Source organism: Peromyscus californicus, unplaced genomic scaffold (assembly GCF_007827085.1).
Source record: "Peromyscus californicus insignis strain IS unplaced genomic scaffold, ASM782708v3 Scaffold_7__1_contigs__length_154581171, whole genome shotgun sequence".
NCBI lineage: Eukaryota > Metazoa > Chordata > Mammalia > Rodentia > Cricetidae > Peromyscus > Peromyscus californicus.
The window spans coordinates 95,630,824-95,653,087 of NW_026294595.1; the positions used below are offsets into that span (position 1 = coordinate 95,630,824).

Here is a 22,264-nt window from a genome sequence, read left to right on the forward strand (position 1 = left end):
CTAAGTAAGACTATTATCTGTCTGTCTTGTTCCTTTGTTGTTGTTTTTGTTAAAAGTTTATATTAGGTTATTTCCTATCTAAAAAGTGATCTAAGGTAAGCTTTCTTCAGGAAGGAAAGCTTTACCAGTATGTTTAAAATTAAATTACCATAAAATTTCTTATTGTAACTGTGGGGGCCCATACGAGGGGACCAACAGGCAGCATTGGAACTCATGGAACATGGCAGGGCGGTTGGCAAAGCCATGCCTGAGTGAGCGTTGGGAGGCAAAGTCCTGGGGACTAGGTGTCCGGAGACCTGCTGCTGCTGTTGAGCAGAGTTCTGATTGCTGCCTTCACAGCCACCGCATTCCTCACCATCTGTGAGTTGTATGAACTCTTGGAGTTTCTAGCCCCTCACTGGGCAGTGTTACTGGTATTTACAATAATAGTGAACGACGTTTTCCAAGCATTGCTGCTGGAGCTCTCAAAAAAGTCCTCATGTGTCTGTCTGTCTGTCTAGTGGTTTGCCTGTTCTGCATCTCCTCTTCAGTTTCTCTGACCTGCAGAAGGCTAGGTCAGCACCCCAGCTGAGATCCTAACATGTTGGAGGTGTGTGTGTGTGTGTGTTTCCCGTTTTTGCTGGCCCCAGAGAATTAAGTTTTATTCCCTCGGATAGAAAAGTCAAGTTGAGTGATTAGTTTGCCAACTTTTTAAATACTCACTTGTCTGAAATTATGTTTTGTTTACTTAAGTTTTGTCTTTTAAAAATCAGTTTGTGTGTTTGTGTTTTTGTTGCATGTGTATGTGCACATGCACAGTCGCCCCAGAGGTCAGCTTCTGTTATCTTCTGTTTTCACTCTCCACCGTGCGTCTTTCACAGAACCAAGCGTTCTCCATTTGGGCTAGCCTGGCTGCCAGTGAGTCCTCAGGGTCCCCAGGATCTCCTTCTGTAGCTGTCTCCCGGCATTGGGCTGTAGGCATGAGCCACGATACCCAGAGTTAGAGTACATGTGAGAGATCGGAACTCCGGTCCTTCTGCTTGCTTAGCAAGCTCGCTCTTCACTGAACCATTGCACTAGCCCTAGTTTTTCTCATTATTGTTTAGTATTTTTAGACTCTTATTAAGATTAATAAACTAATTAGAACCAGCTTTTGTTTCTTATTTCCCTTAATTTTTAAATTATTTAGGTCATTTTTACTTGTCTTTCTCTTTTTCTTCCATCTTATTTAAATATTAAGACGTACTAACTTTACATAAAGGCCAGTTATATATAAATGGAAAATCATGTAGTATTTCAGGGTTTTTTTAATTTATTCATTTTTATGTGCATTGGTGTTTTCCCATGGGTACTGGGTCCCCTGGAACTGGAATTACAGACGGTTGTGAGCTGCCTTGTGGGTGCTGGGAATTGAATCTGGGTCCTCTGGAAGAGCAGTCCGTGTTCTTAATCACTGAGACATCTCTCCAGCATCTCATGTAGTATTTCAATGCATGTATAAGTTGTATGATTTTTTTTTTACATGTATGGGTGTTATGCCTGCATATATATCTGTGCATCACATGCCTGCCTGGTGTCCTTAGAGGCCAGATGAGGGTGTCAGATTCTCTGGAACTGGAGTTAGATGGTTGTGAGCCACCTTGTGGGTGTTGGGAATCAAACCTATGTCCACTAGAAGAGCAGCAGTATTCTAACTGATAAGCCATCTCTCCAGTCCTTTAAAAAAAAAAAAAAAAAAAAAAAGATTTTGCTGCATAAGCAAGGTTGGCCTGGAACTAGACGGTCATCTTCCTGCTGCAGTCTCCCAGTGCTGGATGACAGGCATGTACCATAAATCATAAACAAGCCGGGAGGGTGGTGGTGCACACATTTAATCCCAGCACTCAGGAGTAGAGGCAGGAGGATCTCTGAGTTCGAAGCCAGCCAGGCATTTGATCTACAGAGCAAATGCCAGGACAGCCAGGGCTACACAGAGAAACCCTGTCTTGAAAAACCAAAAAAACCAAAACAAACAACAAAAAAAAAATGAGCAAATGGAGAATTCTATCCAATGCTTTTTCTTCATCTCTCGAGGTAATTTTACTTAAATTTAATTTAGTAAGTTATACTCATGCTTTTTTTTTTTTTTTTTTTTTTTTTTTTTTTTTTTTTTTTTTTGGTTTTTCGAGACAGGGTTTCTCTGTGTAGTTTTGCGCCTTTCCTGGAACTCACTCTGTAGCCCAGGCTGGCCTCGAACTCACAGAGATCCGCCTGGCTCTGCCTCCCGAGTGCTGGGATTAAAGGCGTGCGCCACCACCGCCCGGCATACTCATGCTTTTTTGAGATAGGGTCTCATTAGGTAGAGACTCTGCCCATCCTGTAACTCCTCACCCTGTAGACCAGACGGGCCTTGAACCCACAGTGATCTCCTACCTCTGCCTCCCAAGTGCTGGGATGTAAGGCATGCACCGTAACACTGGCTACATTCACGCTTTTTAAAAAGTTGATTGAGACAAAATTCACACAAACAACATTGTAGGTATTTAAAAATGGTACTCAATCCAGTGGTTTTTAATTTCACAGTTGTATGTGCAGTTATTAGCATCAGTTTCAGGACATTTTTGTCTTGTATAGGTTTTTGTTTTGTTTCTGTGTAACTATCTGTTCATTACTAGGGTTAGCTAAACTTGGGTTCAGTGTAATGAACTTACGTTTGTTTGTTTAATCTTGTCACAGCACCTCTGGAAGCTAATGGTAGAGGAGTCAGACTTACTGGGTCAGCTGAAGGTAATAACTGATACTCTTTTCAATCTTGAAATGATTGTGGGAAGCACTCTTGCCTAGACTCCCACAGTAGACTCATTTGTTATTACTCAGGTGAGGAAATTTTATTTGATGCTACAAATCTTCTGAACTCTATAAAGATTCAAGTTACTCTCTTATGTTGTGATCTAAATGCCATCAAACACAAAGAGTTGTGTTTTGAAGGGCTGCTCTGTATGCATCTTTAAAATACAAAGCCTGTAGCCGGGCGGTGATGGAGCATGTCTTTAATCCCAGCACTCGGGAGGCAGAGCCTGGCGGATCTCTGTGAGTTCAAGGCCAGCCCGGTCTACAGAGCGAGATCCAGGACAGGCACCAAAACTACACAGAGAAACCCTGTCTCGAAAAACCATAAAAAAATGAAGCCTGTGTCCCTCAGACTGAGCATCAGCCCCTATGTGTCTGATTTTCTTAGGGTAGTAAGGGCCTCCAGGCTCTGATTTACTGAATTGTACATTGAAATTCTTTCCTCAGATCATTAAAGACTTTTACCTTCTGGGACGAGGAGAACTGTTCCAGGCCTTCATTGACACAGCTCAACACATGTTAAAAACACCACCCACTGCAGTGACAGAACATGGTAATTGTCCTATGGCCCTAGAATAAACAGCTTGCTCAAGTTACAGGTGTTTGTTGTGTGTTGTATGTTTGGCTACAAAGGCCAGAAGAGCCAGAACTTGAGTCACAAGGGTTTGTGAACTGCCATGTGGGTGTGTGGAAGGGAACCTGGGTCCTCTGCAAGAGTAGCCAGTGCTCTTAAGTACCAGTGCTCTAGCCACCACAACCTGTTTCTGTCTTATAAATGACAGAGACCTAACCTGGGAAACCCTAGTTATATCTAAAGCTCCCTTGTGCTTGGGGTATAACAGTTGCAGAACAAGTAAAGCAAAGGTCTTCAGTACTGTTAAGACTTTTCTTCTTACCTTTGATGAACCCTCCTACCCAAGACTTCTGTAACAGCCTAGCCTGGTCTCTAGCAGCAAATTAAAGAAGTCCAGTGAAGTGCTTTATTTTAATTGGCCCTCCCCAGGTCACAAGGCTATCACTGTAACAATAAAAAAGTGAGCCATTAGGATATGCCTCCTCAGCAAAGTGTCTTCCCTTGGCCAGTTAATGACTGCATCCATCCAGACATGGCAAGAGAATGTAGTAAGGGTCCACGCCAAGAAAAAGAAAATGGGAAGGAAAATGGAGGGCTATTGTTTTTATAGTTTAATGAAACAATAGATATCTACTGTACTTTTTTGTTACAGATATCAGAAAAGCCAGTTCGGACTCACTTAAGCAAATAAATAAAAATGATAGAATTTATTGATTCTCATACTATCTCAGAGGTGATAGTTTTAGGTAAAACCTAATTATCTTCGTCTTGTTGGCTGGCCAGCAAGACAGGCTCTAGCCCAGTGGTTCTCAACCTTCCTAATGCTGTGACCTTTTAATACAGTTGCTCATGTCGTGGTGACACCCAACCATAAAATTATTTTCATTGCTACTTCATAACTAATTTTGCTACTGTTATGAATCATAATGTCAATATCTGATATACAGGATATCTGATTTGCAACCCCTGTGAAAGGGTCTTTCAACCCCCAACTGCTGTTCTTTCCAGATTTATATGCTACTAAAACTGATCTCAAAAGAGCTACGTTCTTTCGGAGTCTGAACAGAGCCTTTGGGTTGGCCTACTATCAGATCAAGACTATAGACAAAACAGCCAAAAGGTCAGCTGTCATGGCCCATTTGATCATGCTGCCTCCCCAAGAATAGGGTGTTGCCACCCCGGCTGAGTACAGGAACTGTACTGAGCAGGGGTGATTCTCTCAGGATTGTCTCTAACAAGGACAAGGAGAATTAATGCTGGTCAGACAGAAGCCACAGATACCCTGGCCTTAGCCCAACCCTACTGTTCCATTCCTTTGCTCTTTCTTCCAGACGTGAATGTGGCCTTTCAACAGTCGGCACACAAGGTGCTGCTAGATGATGACAACCTTCTTCCTCTGCTGCACTTGACAATCGAGTATCATGGAAAGGACCACAAAGGTTTGTTATTCTCCAATTGCCTCTTCTCTGCATCTTCTGGTTTTCATCATTCTCCCTCCACAGAAACTATAGTTTTGGACCTCAGGGATCACCTTGTCTAGTTCTCTAATTTTGTACAAGAACAAATGTAATTCCAGAAGGGTTCAGGTGCTCTGTCCATAGGTTGTTTTTGAGATTGCCCTCACAGAAGGTTCCTTCCCTCTACCTTTGTTGCCTCTCAGTGCTGCGATTTAGCACCACTGATGTCTCATTTTATGTGTGCAGTTCATCTTGCTCTCTCTGGTTGTAATTAACCAAGTTATTTTTCATGATCTTCTTCACCATAGCAGATGCCACCCAGCCAAGAGAAGGGCCTTCTCGGGAAACGTCTCCCAGGGAAGCCCCTGCTTCCGGCTGGGCTGCTCTGGGTCTCTCCTACAAAGTACAGTGGCCACTGCATATTCTCTTCACCCCAGCTGTCTTGGAAAAGTAAGTATTTCTGAGTTCCTCCCAAGTAAGTATTACCACCTTATATCCGAGGGAAGAAGTAAGTGAACGGGAATAAGATTGGTGGAAGTAAGCTAGTCATCCAGCTGGTTTCTACAGTAGGAAGCCAGAAGTTGCAGACTCGCCTGTCTTCAGGAGCTAGGTAGGGGTTCTAGTTTGCTTTCTGTTGCTGTGAAAAAGACTATGATAAAAAGCAACTTGGGAGAGCCAGGCGGATCTCTGTGAGTTCGAGGCCAGCCTGATCTCCAGAGCGAGTTCCAGGAAAGGCGCAAAGCTATACAGAGAAACCCTGTCTCGAAAAACCAAAAAAAAAAAAAAAAAGCAACTTGGGAAGAAAGGACTTATTTGGTGTATATGTGTAGATAGCAGTTATTCATTGAGGGAAGTCAGCATAGAATTCATTCAGGGACAGAGGCTGAAACCATAGAGGAGTGCTTCTTACTGACTTGCTCCTCAGTTTGCTCAGTTTGTTTTCTTACACATCCCAGACCCACCTGTCCAGGTGTGGTATCACCCACAGTAGGCTGGGCCCTTCTACATCAGTCATCAATCAAAAACATGCCCCACAGATTTGCCCCCAGGCTAATCTGATTAAGACAGTTCCTTAACTGAAGCTTCCTCTTCTTAGGTTACTCCACCTCGTGTCAGTTTGACCAAAAATAAAACAAAAACAACAAATAAGCAACTCACAAAAAAAGTGAGGTAACAGCCATGAAACGACAGGGAATGATGAGGACTTGAAGGGGTGGGAAGGCACATAGCCACTTAGGCTCATCAGACCAGGGCTGAGAAGTACCTGAGTGAAGGGGAGGAGGACCTGAGTTCAAATCCCCAGAGCGCATAGGAAGTGTGAGTGAGTCCACGCCTGTAATCCCAGCACTTCTACCATGAGAGAGATAGGAGGTAGAGACAGGAGTATCAGTAAGTATACAAGCCAACCAGTTTAGCATACACAGAGGCAAACAGCAAAAATACCCTGTCTCAAACAAGGTGTAGGGGGATGTCCAGTTTGGCATTCACATGGTTCCCATGGCATATGCCCACCTGCATTCACTCACACACAAAATGACACTTTTAAGATTTATTTTTGTATGTATCTGTCTGCGCACATGCATGCAATTGTGAAGCACCCAGTATGGGTGCTAGGATCTAAATCCAGGTCTCTTCAAGAATAGCAAGTGTTCTTAACCATTGAGCCATCTCTGTAGTCCCAGACTTTGATTGAGACAGGATTTCTGTATGTAGCCCTGGCTGCCTTAAACTCACAATGTAGGCCAGGCTGGCCTCAAACTCACAGAGATCTGTTTGCCTCTGCTTCCCAGGCATTGAGATTAAAGGTATACACCACCATGCCTGGCCCAGACTTCTCTTTTTAAAAATCAACAAATAATAATAATAATAACTGTAGGCTTTTTATTTGTAGACTAGTTTGTGGTCTCTCAAATTTCAAGTCTCAGGTAACACATTGAGTTCTGGCACTTGCCTATTCCATTAGTCCTTTGAAATTTCCCCCCTGGTTTTTATGATTTGTTGTTGATGATAATTTACTTGGGACCCTTATATTAATTAGTTAGGTTTCTGTTGCTGTGATAAAGACTCTGACCAAAAGCAAAGGTTTTTATTTCAGCTTGTAGCATATATAGCAATAGGAAGAAAAGTCAGAGCAGGACCCTGGAGGCAGGAACTGAAGCAGAAATCGTGGAGGAGTGCTACTTACTAGATTGCTGCTCATGGCTATTTCAGCTTGCTTTTTTATACAACACAAGACCTCACAGAGATGGCACCACCCACTGTGGTCTGGGCCCTACCACATCAGTCATTAATCAAGAAAATGCCCCACAGACTTGCCTACAGATCACTCTTAAGGAGACATTTTCTTGAAGGCAGACTTTTCTGTCCCTCCTGCCAGCTCCACAACATGGAGACTTCTTATTAATTATAAAAGCTCGGCCAATAGCTTAGTCTTGTTTCTAACTAGTTCTTATAACTTAACCCACTTCTATTAATTTACTTCTGCATCGTAGATTTATTACCTTTACTCTGCCTATGTTGCTTTCCTGATTTCTCGTCTAACTGGCGACTCCTCATGACTCCGCCCTTCTTTCCATCGTCCTCTCTGCCCTGAAAATCCTGCCTAGCTATTGGCCATTCAGCTTTTTATTAAAACAATTGGAGTGACAAATCTTCACGGTGTACAAAAACATTATTCCACAACATTTTCTCGATTGAGGCTCCCTCTTCACAGATGACCCTAGTTTGTGTCATTTTAACTAAAAATGAACAATCCTCTTTCTTCTGTGGGGAGAAAACCAAGCTAGGGGGATGGAATGAGGGGGCTGGACCACAATGTGATGCTTTGATTACAATCATGTTCCTTTGGATGAACATCTGCCCAGTACGTGATGGGACCCGATGTCTCCAGGAAGGAGATGAGAGAAGCACACTGCACCCGGAGAAAAGATAAGGAAACCATTCTTGCTGTGGCTACAGGAGTGAGGAAAAGACCATCTCTTTTCAGGCTCCCCTCTCTAGCTTCTTTGTTCTTCACAGCATGCCTTCTGTTTTAGAATATACAGACGCTGGCAGATTGGGCGAAAGCAATAAATGATGAGGCTGCTGCAGGGAGAAGGTTCTGCAACAGGTTCAGAGCTTACAACCCAGCTAGACAAGGGGTATAGACCTTGTCCAGAGACTCCAAAACTTGACTACTCACAGATGCCTACAGTCCATTAACCGTCCCATTAGATGTGGGGTTTTTAAATATTTAGTATCACTTTAAAAATTAATGTTTTTAATATTTAATAAAATAAAAACATTTTGGTAAACTTTAAAATATTTGATTTTTAATATTTAATACAATACCTGGGTGGTGGTGGTGCACGCCTTTAATCCCAGCACTCGGGAGGCAGAGCCAGGCGGATCTCTGTGAGTTCAAGGCCAGCCTGGTCTACAAAGCGAGTTCCAGGAAAGGCGCAAAGCTACACAGAGGAACCCTGTCTCGAAAAAACAATATATATATGTATGTATTTTTTATATTTATATTATATTAAATGTTTAATACAATATTTTTAATGTTTAATTTTTTAATATGTGTATGCCTGTGTGATATGTATGGGGTGTGAGATGTGAGTGGCTGCAGGATCAATATGGACACTGGATATCCTCTCTCATGCTCCTCCTTATTCCCTTGTGACAGGCTCTTACTGAGGCTTAGTTATTTCACTATATAACTGAAATTCATTTCATTTTCTCTGCTGTATAATTTACTGCATAAATATGCTATTCTCACCACTCATCTAGCCTGCCTGCCTTTGGAGGAAGAGAGAGGAATCCTTGTGTCTGTTGTGTGGAGGGATGTTAGAGTAAGGTCCATATCTCAGTGAGGTTTCTGTTATAGGTACAATGTTGTTTTCAAGTACTTACTGAGTGTGCGCCGTGTCCAAGCTGAACTGCAGCACTGCTGGGCTCTCCAGATGCAGCGTAAGCACCTCAAATCTAACCAGACAGATGCAGTCAAGTGGCGCCTAAGAAATCACATGGCCTTCTTAGTAGATAATCTTCAGTACTATCTCCAGGTATGTTCTGAGCGATGCATGGAAGAGGTGGGAAAGGGAGTCTAGAAAACACTGAGAAGGGTCTGTGATTCTGTATTTGGTAAAATGCTGCAGTTGGAGAAAGTTCGGGAGTTCTATCACTAGATATGTTTCTTGGCATTTTAAAGGGAAAAGGGATTTAGATTTCAGGATACATCTTTGTCAGACATTCTGAAATTCTCAGGCATGTCCAATCTTTTGACAATGTGGCATGGCATCATCATTTACAAAGTTCACACCCAAGAACCCATGCAACAGTTACCACACTGCCCCCACCCCCCAAAGAATCTCACTTTAGAATTTTGTGTTGCTCCTTGACTATGTGTAGCCCATCCCTATCCTTGGCTACATGTTGGACAAGCTTGCTATTGTTAACCAGGTCAGTCAGTGGAAGAGATGAGACATGAGTGGTCTGCAGAGACATTTGAAACTATGAGAACTACATGCCCATGGAGCTAGAAAGATGGCTTAGCAGTTAAGAATGCTGACTGCATTTGGAGGACCCAGGTTTGGTTCTTAGCACTCACATGGTGGCTCACAGCCATCAGTAACAATAATCCAGTAACTCTAGTCTCAGAGATCTGACACCTTCTTCTGACCTCTGTGGGCACCAGGTATGCATGTGGTACACATACACACATGCCAGCAAAACACACCTCATTTTTTTTTTTAATTACATGACCATGACTGGGAATATAGCTCAATTGGTAGAGTACTTACATATCATACAGGAAGGGTTTGAGCCCCAACACTGAAAATGTCAGATGTGGTGATACCTGTCTATAATCCCAACACTTGAGAGGTAGAAGCAAGAAGATCAGAAGTTTGAGGTCATCCTTGGCTATACAGTGATTTTTGAGGCCAGCCTGGACTACATGAGACCCTGTCTCAAAACCAGAAATTATACAGTCAGACCTGTTTATACACAGCTGTAACATCCACACTGGGGGAACGTCAGGAAGGAGAATCATGAAGTCTGGGCTACAGTAAGACCCTGTGCCAAAAGAAACAAATGTCAGGGAATGTAGCTCAGTGGTACAGCCTCCCCTTGCACACACAAGGCTCAGCAACTGAAGCACGTCTTTGGTCAGCCTCAAGTGGCTAGAAGGAAAAGGAGGACTGGTAAGGTGGTTCAGTGGGTGAAGGCTAGAGCCCCATGTCTGATGACAGGAGACTCTGGAACAGACCCTGGAAAATTGTCCTTTGCCTTCCACATGTACACTGCAACATGAACAATTCACACACACACACACACACACACACACACACACACACACACACACACACACACAAATACAGATGAAAAGAACCATAAAATAGAGCACTCAGGATGTGCCAGGTGCTAACAAAATTATCCATCTATCAGGTAGATGTGCTGGAGTCTCAGTTCTCACAGCTTCTTCATCAGATCAATTCTACACGGGACTTTGAAAGCATCCGATTGGCACATGATCACTTCCTAAGCAATTTGCTGGCCCAGTCCTTTATTTTGCTGAAACCTGTAAGTAGGCATGGTCGGTTTCCTTATCCTGCTTCTAATATGTTCCTTAAGGCTCTTGGAATTGACAAGATATGAAACTTATTAAGCCCTTGTTCAATCCCATTTTTAACATCTTTGACAACTCAAAGCAAAATAAAAAGGCAGCATTAAAAGGGAACTGAAATGTTGTATCATAGGGTGTGGTGAACAGGTATAGATAATGTATTGAACCCCCAGAAGAAATGACTTACAGAAAATCACAAATCTCCCTGACTCCACAGGAAAACAGAATTCACTTTCTTGGAAATCTGTTGGACCAGGATCAACCAATAATTTGAAAGTTGTTTTCATAGGTACATAGTGTCTATCACTCTGGATGTGTCTATCTGCAAGTACACACATTTAGCACTTTTGTGGAAGCTCTCCTCAACCCTGACTACATACTGGAGTCATCTGTGACCTTGTGAAAGTCTAAGGCCAGAGGACACTTAAGTCAAACATGTAGATTGGAGTCCAGGCACCAGTAATTTTTAAAGCACACAAGCTGGTTCCAGTCCCACGATGAAAAGTGAGATAGTGAAATAATCCCTATACAGTGTTTATACTTGAATCTCTGCAGTGAGCAAGTTGTTCTGCTCAGGGCACCAACCATAAATGGTATAGGCTGCTTTTCCTCTGGTATTTGGGACTGTTACTTGTCAAATCAAGAAAGAATGACTTAAGTAGCCACCACCCCAAAGGTTTCTGTGAATTGAAAAAACACTGCAGTAGTAAGCACCGTTCTCACATGGCATGGGCGTATCCCCAAGGAAAAGCAGAACACCAGAACAGATCATTATTATTGAAGTCTTTATTGAGTGCTTACTGTATGCAAGGCACTGGGGATACAAAGAGGTATAAGTCATGGCTCTGCCCTTAAGGAGCTCACAATCTAGTTGGAAAAACAAGAGGTACATACAAAAGTCAGCAACAGCACGGGTGGCCTGGACAATGGCCAGTAAACAACACAGATACAACAGCAGAGAAAGGCAGAGTTCACTAAAGGCTGCAGTGGGGAAGGAACATTTCACAGAATGGGGCTTGGACTGGTACTAAGGAGAAGAGAAATCCTAGGGAACTGTGCTCATAGCTCAAAGGCAAGAGCATACTCAGTGGGACTAATAAAGGAGGATGAGCTAATGGCAGCTAGAGTGGAGGCTTTGGCAGGGGGACAGAGAATATGGCTGTCCCAGGAAGGGATGTTCATTCTGTATGTCGCTTGGGAGGGCCAGACAACATTGAAGGTGGTGATGTCTGTGTGGAGTTCAGACACAGGAGGTCAGCTGCTAGACTATTTTCCCAAACCTTGAGTTTTCAAGTTTCTTCCTTCATTTCCTAACGTCAACTATATTTTTCGATAGGTGTTTCACTGCCTGAATGAAATCCTAGATCTCTGTCACAGTTTTTGTTCACTGGTCAGTCAGAACCTGGGTCCACTGGATGAGCGGGGAGCTGCCCAGCTGAGCATTCTTGTGAAGGTGAGTCTGCCTGGCCACTGGAAATACATACTCCCAGCCCCACTCCCATAGAGCAAACAGCCTTTGCTCTGAGTCAGTAAAGTGTATCCCAGAACAGATGAATGATAAGATAAAAAGATAAAAGTGTTGGTATCAGTGGATTCTGAAGATGATTAATGTGCTGCCTCACAGCGTTCAGAAATAGTTCAGCCCTGAATAGTTTATTCAGCCCACCAGTATGCATTGGCCTTGTGCTCATTTTCTCACATCCCACTTCCTTCCCTGAAGCAGCCTCTCATCTCACTTGTAATTATAATCTGAGACTATATTTATCTCCTTGTAACAAAGCAAGCTCACTGCAGTCCCAGTACGTGATAGAGTATATTAATCTGAAATGAGCTGGTACATTCCTCCTAATGAGAAAGTACTTTCATGGAAGTCATGCATTTCACAGACATGGTACTAAGAAGTCAAAGTCATTTTAGGAGCGGATAGAAATGGGACTGTCCTGCAGAAATTTAAGCAAGGCCTTTCCAAAGACCGCAAGCACCTAGCACTCTGCATGTTAGTGACAGCTCGGGTCTCTCAACAGGGCTTTAGTCGTCAGTCTTCACTCCTGTTCAAGATTCTTTCCAGCGTTCGGAATCACCAGATCAACTCAGATTTGGCTCAATTACTGCTCCGGCTAGATTATAACAAGTATTATACCCAGGCTGGTGGAACACTGGGCAGGTAGGAATAATCCTTGGGGAACTCATTAGATGTGGGGGAGGGGGTTAATGAGTTGTAGAAGTCCAAAATGGAACTTTAGCCTTCATCCACAAATGTTCTCATTTTATAAGCAAGGCTCAGAGATATGGGAAGGAGGGAGGGTGTAATCATGTTTCATAATTTTACTGGAGACTATGTTCTGGAAAAATCATCAGCATGATGAAGTACTAATAACAGCCGAGGACGAGTTCTATACAGGGTTCTGTACCTTGTGTTCTAGGGGGCAGTATGGCTTGCAGAGCCTGCTGTGTCATTACCAACTGGAAAAGCATTTCATTGCCCTTCTTCCTAAGATGTCCACAAACATGTTTCTTTCTAACTAGTTTTAGCAGAAGCCAAACATCTTTGAGTATCAAGGTATTATCAGCTGTATCTCAGATGGCTAAGCTTCTTGGGAAAGCATGACATTTAATGAAACTTTGTCTTCCTCTTTATAGTTTTGGGATGTGAAAACTGGTTCATAAAATGAACTGACAGTCCTACCACGTTCTGATGTCTGTAGCAAACCTCCCCAGTCATCCGTCAGATGCCTGCAGACTGGTAAAAGGAAAGGATGCTACCTTTTCTTCTAGAAGCAGTCCAGAGGTATAAATCCTTCCTACCATTCCTGTAGGGAAACTGGCTGGGGCCAGCTCTCTCTCCGCTCTCCACTCAAAGGCTTTGATCTTTTACACTAAGACATCTGTTGGGTGGGTTCATTTGTGCAACAGTGGTGTATTGAGCATTTACTATGTCCCTATGGACTCTGTGGAAGATACCACAGAAAACAATTGGTATCAATAAAATATGTTTAGGTTTGGTTCATATGTTAAGAGAGGAATCATGCTTATGAACAGGTCAACATCTAGATGTCACCACCAAATTAGAAAAGACTTAAGAACCAGTCGGTGGTGGTGCACACCTTTAATCCCAGCACTGAAGGCAAAGGCAGGCAGGTCTCTGTGAGTTCGTACCCAGCTTAGTCTACACAGTGAGTTCCAGGACAGCCAAGGCTACACAGAGAAACCCTGTCTCGAAAAGCCAATTAAAAAAAAAAAAAGACCTAAGACAGGCTGTGGGCTTTCCCTCCTCTGTACCACGTAATTTATAACTACACAGATTATCTTTATTCTTCAGAAATTTAAGATTTGAGAGCCTCCTTCCTTTAAGGATACTCAGTCTGATCTCAAGAATTCAGCCAGTAGGTTCTAATTCTTTCAGACTGATAGAGGGGCAGTTCTAGCTAAAGAGGATAGAGGTCAAATTGTTCCGATTTTAGATACTGAAAACTACAAACTTAGTTTCCCCACCTTAGACAGACCACGGCGAGTTAAGGTTATGCTGAGAGTGCGGTCACTAATGTTCACAGCAGTGTAAACAAAGGAGATACTCCATTAACACACCTTCCCTCCAGGTGGACAAGAATGAGGTGTTCAGGCCTCAGTTTGTAGTCACTGAACGTTCTCTTCATCTACATATTCTACCACCCACTATGAAAGCCTGTACTTGTCGATTACAGAGGATCCCTTCCATTGTTACCTCTAGGAGCAAAGCGTGGCAGATATTGGCCTACTGCTTGTTTTCATAAATAAAGTATTGTTCAAACAGCCACACATACTCATTTACCTAATGTCTATGATTGCTTTCATCTCATGGACGGCAAAAGACAAGAAATTGTGACAGACTAAATGGCCACAAAGTATTTACTGTTTGGCTCTTTATAGAAAAGGTAAAGACTAATAGCCTTTATCGAGAGAATGAGAGGCTGTTTGTTAATGGGGATGATGTTGAATTCGAGGAAGGAATAGCTTCCAGCAGTTGTGACAGTTAACACTTATATTTTACAGAAAATTGTCCTATCAAGTTTATAGTCAGTCACTGTCCATTCATACCAATTGGTCATTTTCCCATTCAGCTCTGAGTACCACAAATCAGCTGTTAATAAGCTTAGGTCTTGATGGTCTTGACACCCAGAGCCATCCCCAATCCCGTTCAGCTTTGGCACTGCTGTTTATCTAGGCCCTCACGTACTTTACGTTGAGTTTTTAGAAGCATAATGACAGCCTGAGATAACCTTTTGACATTGACAGTGGTGCCACAGAATAAATGTCATTGCTACATTTTTATCCTTTGTTTGGTGTACTGCTAAAGTGACAAGCCTGCTGGAAAGCTTCAGAGAAGATCCTGTTACCACGTTCTGAGCTTAAGCTCAAAGAAACAGATGAAGAAATCTCAGTTACTACAACCAAAGAGAGTCAACATTTATTTTATCATAAAAGTCCAGCAAATAAAACTATGTACAAGATCCATGCAAAGAATACAGTTACACACAAGACACACTTAAAACCTGATTAAAACACAATCTCCACAATAGCAGGGATGAAACCAGTAAGACCAGGTGTCTTTAGTGAGAAACATAATCATGTTTGTATTTTGGATGCTGCTTGAATCCAATTCTCTCCCCAACAATGAGGCACTGGATCACCCACTCTTGTGACACCACAGGCAGCTGCAAGGCTTCAGCACACTTGAGCACCGAGGCTGGGCATGAGGGGTCTGTCACCACCACATCAAATACCCCTAAAGCAATGTCTGCAAGAAGTAGGGGGAGTGAGCGAGGAGAGAACACTCAGTTTAGCTCTTAGTAAAAACAGCTGTGCCTTCTAGCCAGCATCCCCTGCTCTGCCGACCAAAGCCCTCTTTCAAAGCCCTCTTACAGATACTGTATGTTCACAACCCAAAGTAAAAGTTGTCAAGAACTACTGAATAGAAATGCCACTGGAGACTACAGAAGCAGGGACAGCTTTGTCCTTCCCTTACAGCAATCCATCCTTTCTGAAGGTGGGACACCTCTTAAAAATAAGGCCTGAGACTTGAACACACAGGCTAACAGCCCTGAGTCTAAGGACACCCCTGGATGACAGTGAACACACCCTCTCCAGGTACCTTTGTTATGGGCACTTGAATGGTGCTGCTTCACGGAGGCTGCCCCTCCAGTCATGAGGATCTCCGACCAGAGCTCCAGGAAGTTCTGCTGTTGATCTGACACCAAGAGGACCTTCAGATTCTGGAAAGGGTTTTCACGGGGTTGCCTATGGAGGAGTTGGAGACACAGTGTTTAGGAACTTGAAAGAATTAGTGTGACCTGCCATATCTAACAATTAGCTCATCTGCAGAGGAACTCCTCCTGCACATCTGAATGCTTTCCTAACTAGGCCATGTATGGGAATAAGCCCTGCCTCTCTTCTGATGGGGTATGCACTCTGGGATCCGGACTTTGCCAATAAACCAATCAAGTTATGCTCCTGAGTCCCTTCCCCTCTTATTAAGTTTAATGATTGAAACTGCCTCCTCATTTCAGTGCTTCCCCTAATAGAGGATACTGACTCTAATCTTCCCACATCTTCAGAAGGTTCCCAGCCAAAAAGTACTTGACTATGGAAATCATTTCAAATTCTTAGTCTACAGACGTTCCAGTTTCTAGTCACACTTTGTTTTCCCAACGAGACTTTCCTCCCAAAAGCTAGTCTTCCTATCTTCTCAGCTCTAGATGGGCTCCCCAACACTCACCAATCCAGAATTCTTTGCTCCTCAAGGCTGTACCCAGCAGGCAGCAGATAGTTACGGTAGTTTTGAAGCTGGTTGGCATGGCAACTGTCATGGACCCAAACGTGTGACACACAAGGAATTCCACTGGCAAGGCACAGGAAGTACTTCCGGGTTCGACAGTGCTGATCCGCAATTAGGAGACACTGGTAGGCGGTGTTACACTAGAAGGAAGGGAGACCAGCTGATAGGCCTGGTGGTGTCTAGGGAGGGAGACCAGCTGATAGGCCTGGTGGTGTCTAGGGAGGGAGACCAGCTGATAGGCCTGGTGGTGTCTAGGGAGGGAGACCAGCTGATAGGCCTGGTGGTGTCTAGGAAGGGAGACCAGCTGATAGGCCTGGTGGTGTCTAGGGAGCCCTTTCCTGATTAGCTGCACCTGGTAAGTCCTCAAGAGCAGGTGTGAAGACTTCCAGTTCCAAAAATACCATCTAATCTGGTTTTTGTGCCTAAGGCTGTGTTGCTCACTGAGAAGCCCAAAATGCTTTGAGACATTTTCCCTATCTCACCTACAGCTTTTGGAAGGCCTAAATCTTAAGGGTCAACCACACCAGGTACCCAACCTTCCAAGCTAGGGAATCGGCAACACCAATAGGCTTTCTATTAAATAAAAGTTCAATCTGTTGCTCTCTCAAAGAGCCATACCGTCTAACCCTAGGTTCTAGCTTCTCTTTCTTGTGGACAACAAAAATGATATGCTGAGGTGGCACAATACCCTGGGATTCAGCCAACCTCCCCTCATTTTGATTCCTTCTTGCAAGACTCTTAACTTACAAAACCACATTCCACCTAGTTCTTGGGCCTTTTCTCAATACAGAAAGTGGGTAGCCATAAAAGAAATTCCTCACCTGGGCTTCATTGAAGTCTTCAAGGATATACCCAGCTCCTGCTCGAAGCTGGCATTCTGTATACTGCTTGTTGAAAGGAGGAATTTCTAAAAACTCTGTAGAAATATACATAAAAAGAATAACCAATAATAATATAATTTTAATAATGGTTTCCTAGGTGCTACTTTAATGCCTGTTTGTAACTTCTTCCTTTTCTCTTCTGCAGCTATTAGGGCGTAGACAGGCACACAGATTTATGAATTTATTTGAGAAACTGAACAGCCTACATCTCCCATTATTCACAGTCAGCGTTCTGAGCTATCTGGAACTGCCTTGTGGAGTCTGGTTTCAAGGAGTAGGTTGTGAGAGCACCTCTCGGAAAGCACAAAGGCGGCTGCACCCCGTCTTGAACACGATGGCAGACAGCTGCAGGGAGTCCTCAAGGGACGCGGTCACTGCTTGCATACTTTCTCCTCCACGGTACCTATCTGAATGCTATTTCCTCCACATGTTCCACATCTCAGAGCACAGCTGCCCATCCATCACCAGAGCATCTCTACTCAGTCTTCGTATGAAGCTTCCAGACCATATCAATCTTAAATGTAGCTCCCTGATCACTCTTCCCAGGCCCGGTACATATGTTCCCGAGGCTGTAACTGGTGAGTAGTTAGGAATAACTAGAGTTATCACACATCTTCAGCTGTCTCATTTTATCACAATCATATTCCCTCATTTTGATTCCTTCCTGCAAGACTCTTAACTTACAAAACCACATTCCATCTAGTTCTTAGCTTGGACAGAAATCTGGAGACTACTGTCACTCACTCATTTGATTTCCACATTGTCTTCTGTACCACAGATTTGTCAGACCTCTGAAATACATTTTACCCCACCTGACACAGGGTAACAGATGCCACATAAATGTGGCATTAGAACTTATTTTAAGGTTAATGAGAGGTCCAAGAATTGGAAGCCTAGAAGCTAATTTTTCCCCAACTATCCTAGGGAACTGGGGACACCACAATCCCTTTCTTCTACTCAAAATAAAACTCATCCTCTATGTGAGTTTTCTTAAGTAGATGATAGAGCATAAATGGGAAAAGTGGCAAAGCATCAGAAACCTGGTTGGTCTATACAGTTATAGGAATGTAAACCCAGCACTGTGTTCTAATCCCAAGTCTGCCATTATTGTTGAAAAAAAAAAAAAAAAGCAATTTAACCTTGATAGGTTTTTATCATTCATTTTCTGTATGAAGAATGAAACTCGCCCTAGGCCAGCAAGCAAAGGCACCACCAAACCTGGAGACTTGATTTTGATCCCTGGGACCCCTTAAGGTAGGAGGAAAGAGAACTGACTCCTCCAAGTTATCCTGTGATTTCCATACATGCACACATACATACACACCCATGTATAACTCTATATAGATATATACGTGTGTAGTTGTATCTATGTAGTATGTAAATTAACAAAATCTGTCTCCCAGCTGCTTACCAAGACTATCTTGAGAACCACTGACTGAGAATTTTGTGAAAATCTACAGACCAGAAGTAGGATACAAGTTAATTTTACTTACTGGACCGGAACCACTGCCTCACAAGGGAACTGGAAAGACAGTGCATGGATCAAAGCCCCTGGGAACTTACCCTCCTCTTCTTCACTGCTTCCTGTAGGCCCATCTAGCAGTTTAGAGCGGCTGGCCAGCTTGTCACTGGTTGTGGCCATGGTGAGGAGAAAGGCATAGCCCAGAAATAAGGTCTTGTTGAGGGGCAAAGGCCCTCTTGGCTCTTCCAGGACAGAAGGTTCACCTGTGTTGTCTGCACTCTCACAGGGGCTCACAAATTCTCCTGCCCCCACTGTACCTAGGAAGGATAAAGCACAGTTACTAAAATGATGCGCACAGACCACTGCCTGGACAAAGGCCCAGCACCAAGGATGACTTGATAGGCCAAGTCCTGATGAGCTTCTCTAAGTTATGACCCAAAGACCATTATACAGCCAGTCATTCTAAATAGCCAACAACCTAGGACCAGATTTACAATGAAGACAAACTGACATTTAAATCTAACATGACCATTACAGTGGGCAGTCTGCTGTTTTCACATATGGAAATCAACTGGTACTATTTCTCTAACATCAAATACTTCTAAGGCCACCTGAAATCAGAGGTGGTTCCAGAACAACGAAGTATAGTAATCAGAAGAAGTCTTCCCCCCACTTCACCCAGGTCTCTGACTTCCCCAGATTAGGTGACGTTTGAAGTAACCTTTAAAGGACAAACAGAACCAAACAAAACTTCATTGCTGTCAAGAACTGTCCCACTGTATCTTGAACTGTCACCAGAACAGTGCAGTGAGTACTGAGTGACAAAGTGTCTTTACATGGAGGTGAATCCACAGCAAAATACCCTTCCCCAACACCTGGGAAGGGAAGTGAGCCACCGTTCCAGAACACCCATGCTAAGACGTGCCCCAGGAAGTCCTCCAGACGGAAATGGATACCTACTGAAGAAGCCGAATCGAGTTCATTAGGAGGCTAAGATGACAGCAGGTCATGCATGCCTCCCTGAAATAAAACCAACATCAAGAACAGTCTCAGAGGCAGGGGTGCTATGGGTATGACACTGGACTCGGGGTCAAGCCTGCCCAAGTTTGAGATCTGGCTTATTCTGTCACATTGAAAAAGTTACCTAACTTTTCTTAGATTCCTCAAAAATACGGACAATTAATTCTAGCACATATGCTTTAAGGAATTATATATGAGGGAATATGAATAAAACACTTGGGCCCCATGCCTCACCCAGTAAATATTTAATAAAGGTTAGGTATTCCTGGTTTTAAATACCCTGAAATACATAGCAGTGGTATTGGGTAGGTAAGCAAATAACTCATGGTGCCAGGGCAAGGGAACGTGGAATGCCATCAATGTGCTAGCTAAGAGAGCCCTACCCAACAGTGACAGGACTTTACATAGCCAGGTCTAGGTCACGGCAGACAAACAAATGGCTGAATTTTCTTCATACTGAATAGGAGTGACTGGAAAGGGGTGGGCAGGGGAGAGTGGAGATTCAGGCTGCAGCACAACCTTTCAACAGGTAATTGAGAAAGCCTGAGCACGAGATAGTGGAAACAGTCCCAAGAAGCAGATGGTACAGGCAGAGGACAAGAGGAATTTCACCCATTCTGAGTCTGATTAAACTGCCATACTTGCCCTCCTGTCTACACTGCTGGGCTCTGAACAGGGGACAAGGACCTAACTTCTACAAGTATCACCTGTAGGCTTGTAGATGCCAGTCTGCCCACCACAGAAAGAACATCCATGTACAGGAATCCCATCTTACCAGGTTTCACGGTGGCAGACTTGCGGCCTCGCTTAGCAGGGGACCGTTCCTCTTCAGAAGTGATGAGTTTCCTTTTGCCTGATGGAACTCCCGTGGAAGCACGGGGACTCTCTGTGGTTTTACGGGTGGGTGTTGTGCTGCTGCTGCTGGAGGCAGTGGGGGTGGCTGGGGAGCTGATGTTACTGCGCCGCTTCCGCTTTCCTTCCACCAGATTATCTGATGATAAGCCAAAGGTTGGTAAGAGCCCATGGTCTCGACCCAATTCTAACATAGATAGCACTGTGCTTTTTGCCACCTCCCATAATCAGGAATCCTCTTTTTAAAGCCATACATTTTATGTTCCGGTCAATGCCATGAGTGAGGTATGTTTGCTCCCCTATAGAACTAGGAAGACCAGAAAAACCCTAGAGACTTCTCATTTGGTACTTGGAAGGAAACGAGTATAGCAGTAGTTCTAGAAAATGACAACCATCATCATCCAATAAACCACAAGACAAGTCAAGCAACCATTCCTGACTGCTCTAGAAACTAGCCTCCCTTTTCTAAACAAAGTACAGACCCACAGACAGTTGTCCAGGAAGGTCTTACCTAAGCTGATATCTGCTGCCTTTGTGAGGGGTGTGACAGCTTCATATGGGCCAAGCCCATATTGCTCTCTTAGTCTGTTTCCTTGCTCCAAGGATAAGATGACTGCCATTCGCTTGTACCACTTCCTCTGGCCTTCTTTTTCAATGCTGTAGTACAGCTCCCCAGACTCCTTCCTATGTCCTTTCACCACTCCTGGGGATGACATCATAAAAGATACCATAGTTGTAGGCTGCTTAGCACCCTCTCAAGAAGGTTCTACAAAAGCAGGCCTGAGGCAGAGAACGCACAGAGCAGCAACAGTGGACTGAACCAGGCCTTTACGGAGTCCTAGCTGTCCATCCCAAATGGTTTACAACACCTGGGAAATACGTAGCTACTACACTGATTAGACAAGGTTTTCGGAGAGAATGCTGGACTTGGGGATTGTTAGTAGCTCAAATGGAACCCCTGAAGTGAATGGTATGGTTTCTTAACAATCTTGGAGCAACTTCCCAAGTCTTCCCGTTGTGGTTTCTTTGAAGAATGAGCTGTAATCCTAAATTACAGGTGACAATGACAGTTCTGAGAGAACATCTGTACATGATTGTCTGTTGTGCGACAGAGCCAGGATGGAGAGAGCAAAGAGGAGAAAAGAAACCCTGCTCCTTCCGTCTGTCCTCCCTGCTCCTGCACCGATGCACAACTGTGGAAGGCCTTTAGGTGAGGAGCTCGGTATGGGACATACAAGGAAACAGAGTTGGAACTCAACTGACCTGAGCTTAGGCCTAGTTCTGTTATGTGACGATTAGGAAAGATCTATTTCCAATTCTATGGGAAAACAACAACAAACACTCCTTCCTCCCTATCAACCAATAAACAACATATATCTCACACACCACATAAAAATGACGCATCACTACTGACGCTTTTCATTCCTGTGAACAGAAAGGTGCACTTCATTCTCAATTAGCTTGTCTTAAAGGGCTAAGGAACCTAGCTTCCTAACATGGAAAAAGAGGGAGGAGGAAGCAAGTCCTAGTTCTACTATGCCACAGAATCACTTCCTTTCCTAAGTTAAATCTACCACCAAACTAAATCAGAAAGACCATCTCAAACTTAACAAAAGTCCAAGGCCAAAAAGACTCAGCACTAAGGAAGAGCTATTACAACTAGAAGCAATGCGGTATGACTTTGGTAGACAGCCTCAGCAAGCAGAATGCTGCATCCCTGTCCTTTAATCTACATTTACTACTGATATAAACTACCTGCAAAGGGCCAAATGTGAACCTCTAAGAAGGCTTTA

At 43.6% G+C, this 22,264-nt stretch overlaps 2 protein-coding genes across 14 annotated transcripts in view; one reads left to right on the forward strand and one right to left on the reverse strand.

Annotated features, from left to right (window-relative positions):
• Tubgcp4 (tubulin gamma complex associated protein 4) overlaps positions 1–14,237 on the forward strand; it is a 40,637-nt gene extending 26,400 nt beyond the window's left edge. For 3 of the 5 annotated variants that reach the window (XM_052723217.1, XM_052723215.1, XM_052723219.1), the window contains 9 exons: positions 2,695–2,745; positions 3,256–3,361; positions 4,714–4,821; positions 5,148–5,289; positions 8,705–8,882; positions 10,267–10,401; positions 11,781–11,897; positions 12,469–12,608; positions 13,085–14,237. In XM_052723217.1, coding sequence (XP_052579177.1) covers positions 2,695–2,745; positions 3,256–3,361; positions 4,714–4,821; positions 5,148–5,289; positions 8,705–8,882; positions 10,267–10,401; positions 11,781–11,897; positions 12,469–12,608; positions 13,085–13,097 — 990 coding nt within the window. In that variant the 3' untranslated portion in view covers positions 13,098–14,237. Of the gene's footprint in view, positions 1–2,694; positions 2,746–3,255; positions 3,362–4,713; positions 4,822–5,147; positions 5,290–8,704; positions 8,883–10,266; positions 10,402–11,780; positions 12,036–12,468; positions 12,609–13,084 lie in introns of those variants that run through there. The other 2 variants (XM_052723216.1, XM_052723218.1) reach the window with 2 other exon arrangements.
• Positions 14,238–14,862: 625 nt separating this feature from the next.
• The window catches only part of Tp53bp1 (tumor protein p53 binding protein 1), a 90,191-nt gene continuing 82,789 nt past the window's right edge, over positions 14,863–22,264 (reverse strand). For all 9 annotated transcript variants that reach the window (XM_052723199.1, XM_052723202.1, XM_052723205.1 and 6 more), the window contains 7 exons: positions 20,983–21,174; positions 20,395–20,610; positions 18,701–18,916; positions 17,078–17,172; positions 16,197–16,396; positions 15,573–15,718; positions 14,863–15,218 (listed from right to left, as the gene is read on the reverse strand). In XM_052723199.1, the coding sequence (XP_052579159.1) occupies positions 15,031–15,218; positions 15,573–15,718; positions 16,197–16,396; positions 17,078–17,172; positions 18,701–18,916; positions 20,395–20,610; positions 20,983–21,174 (1,253 nt within the window). In that variant the 3' untranslated portion in view covers positions 14,863–15,030. The remainder of the gene's footprint in view (positions 15,219–15,572; positions 15,719–16,196; positions 16,397–17,077; positions 17,173–18,700; positions 18,917–20,394; positions 20,611–20,982; positions 21,175–22,264) is intronic.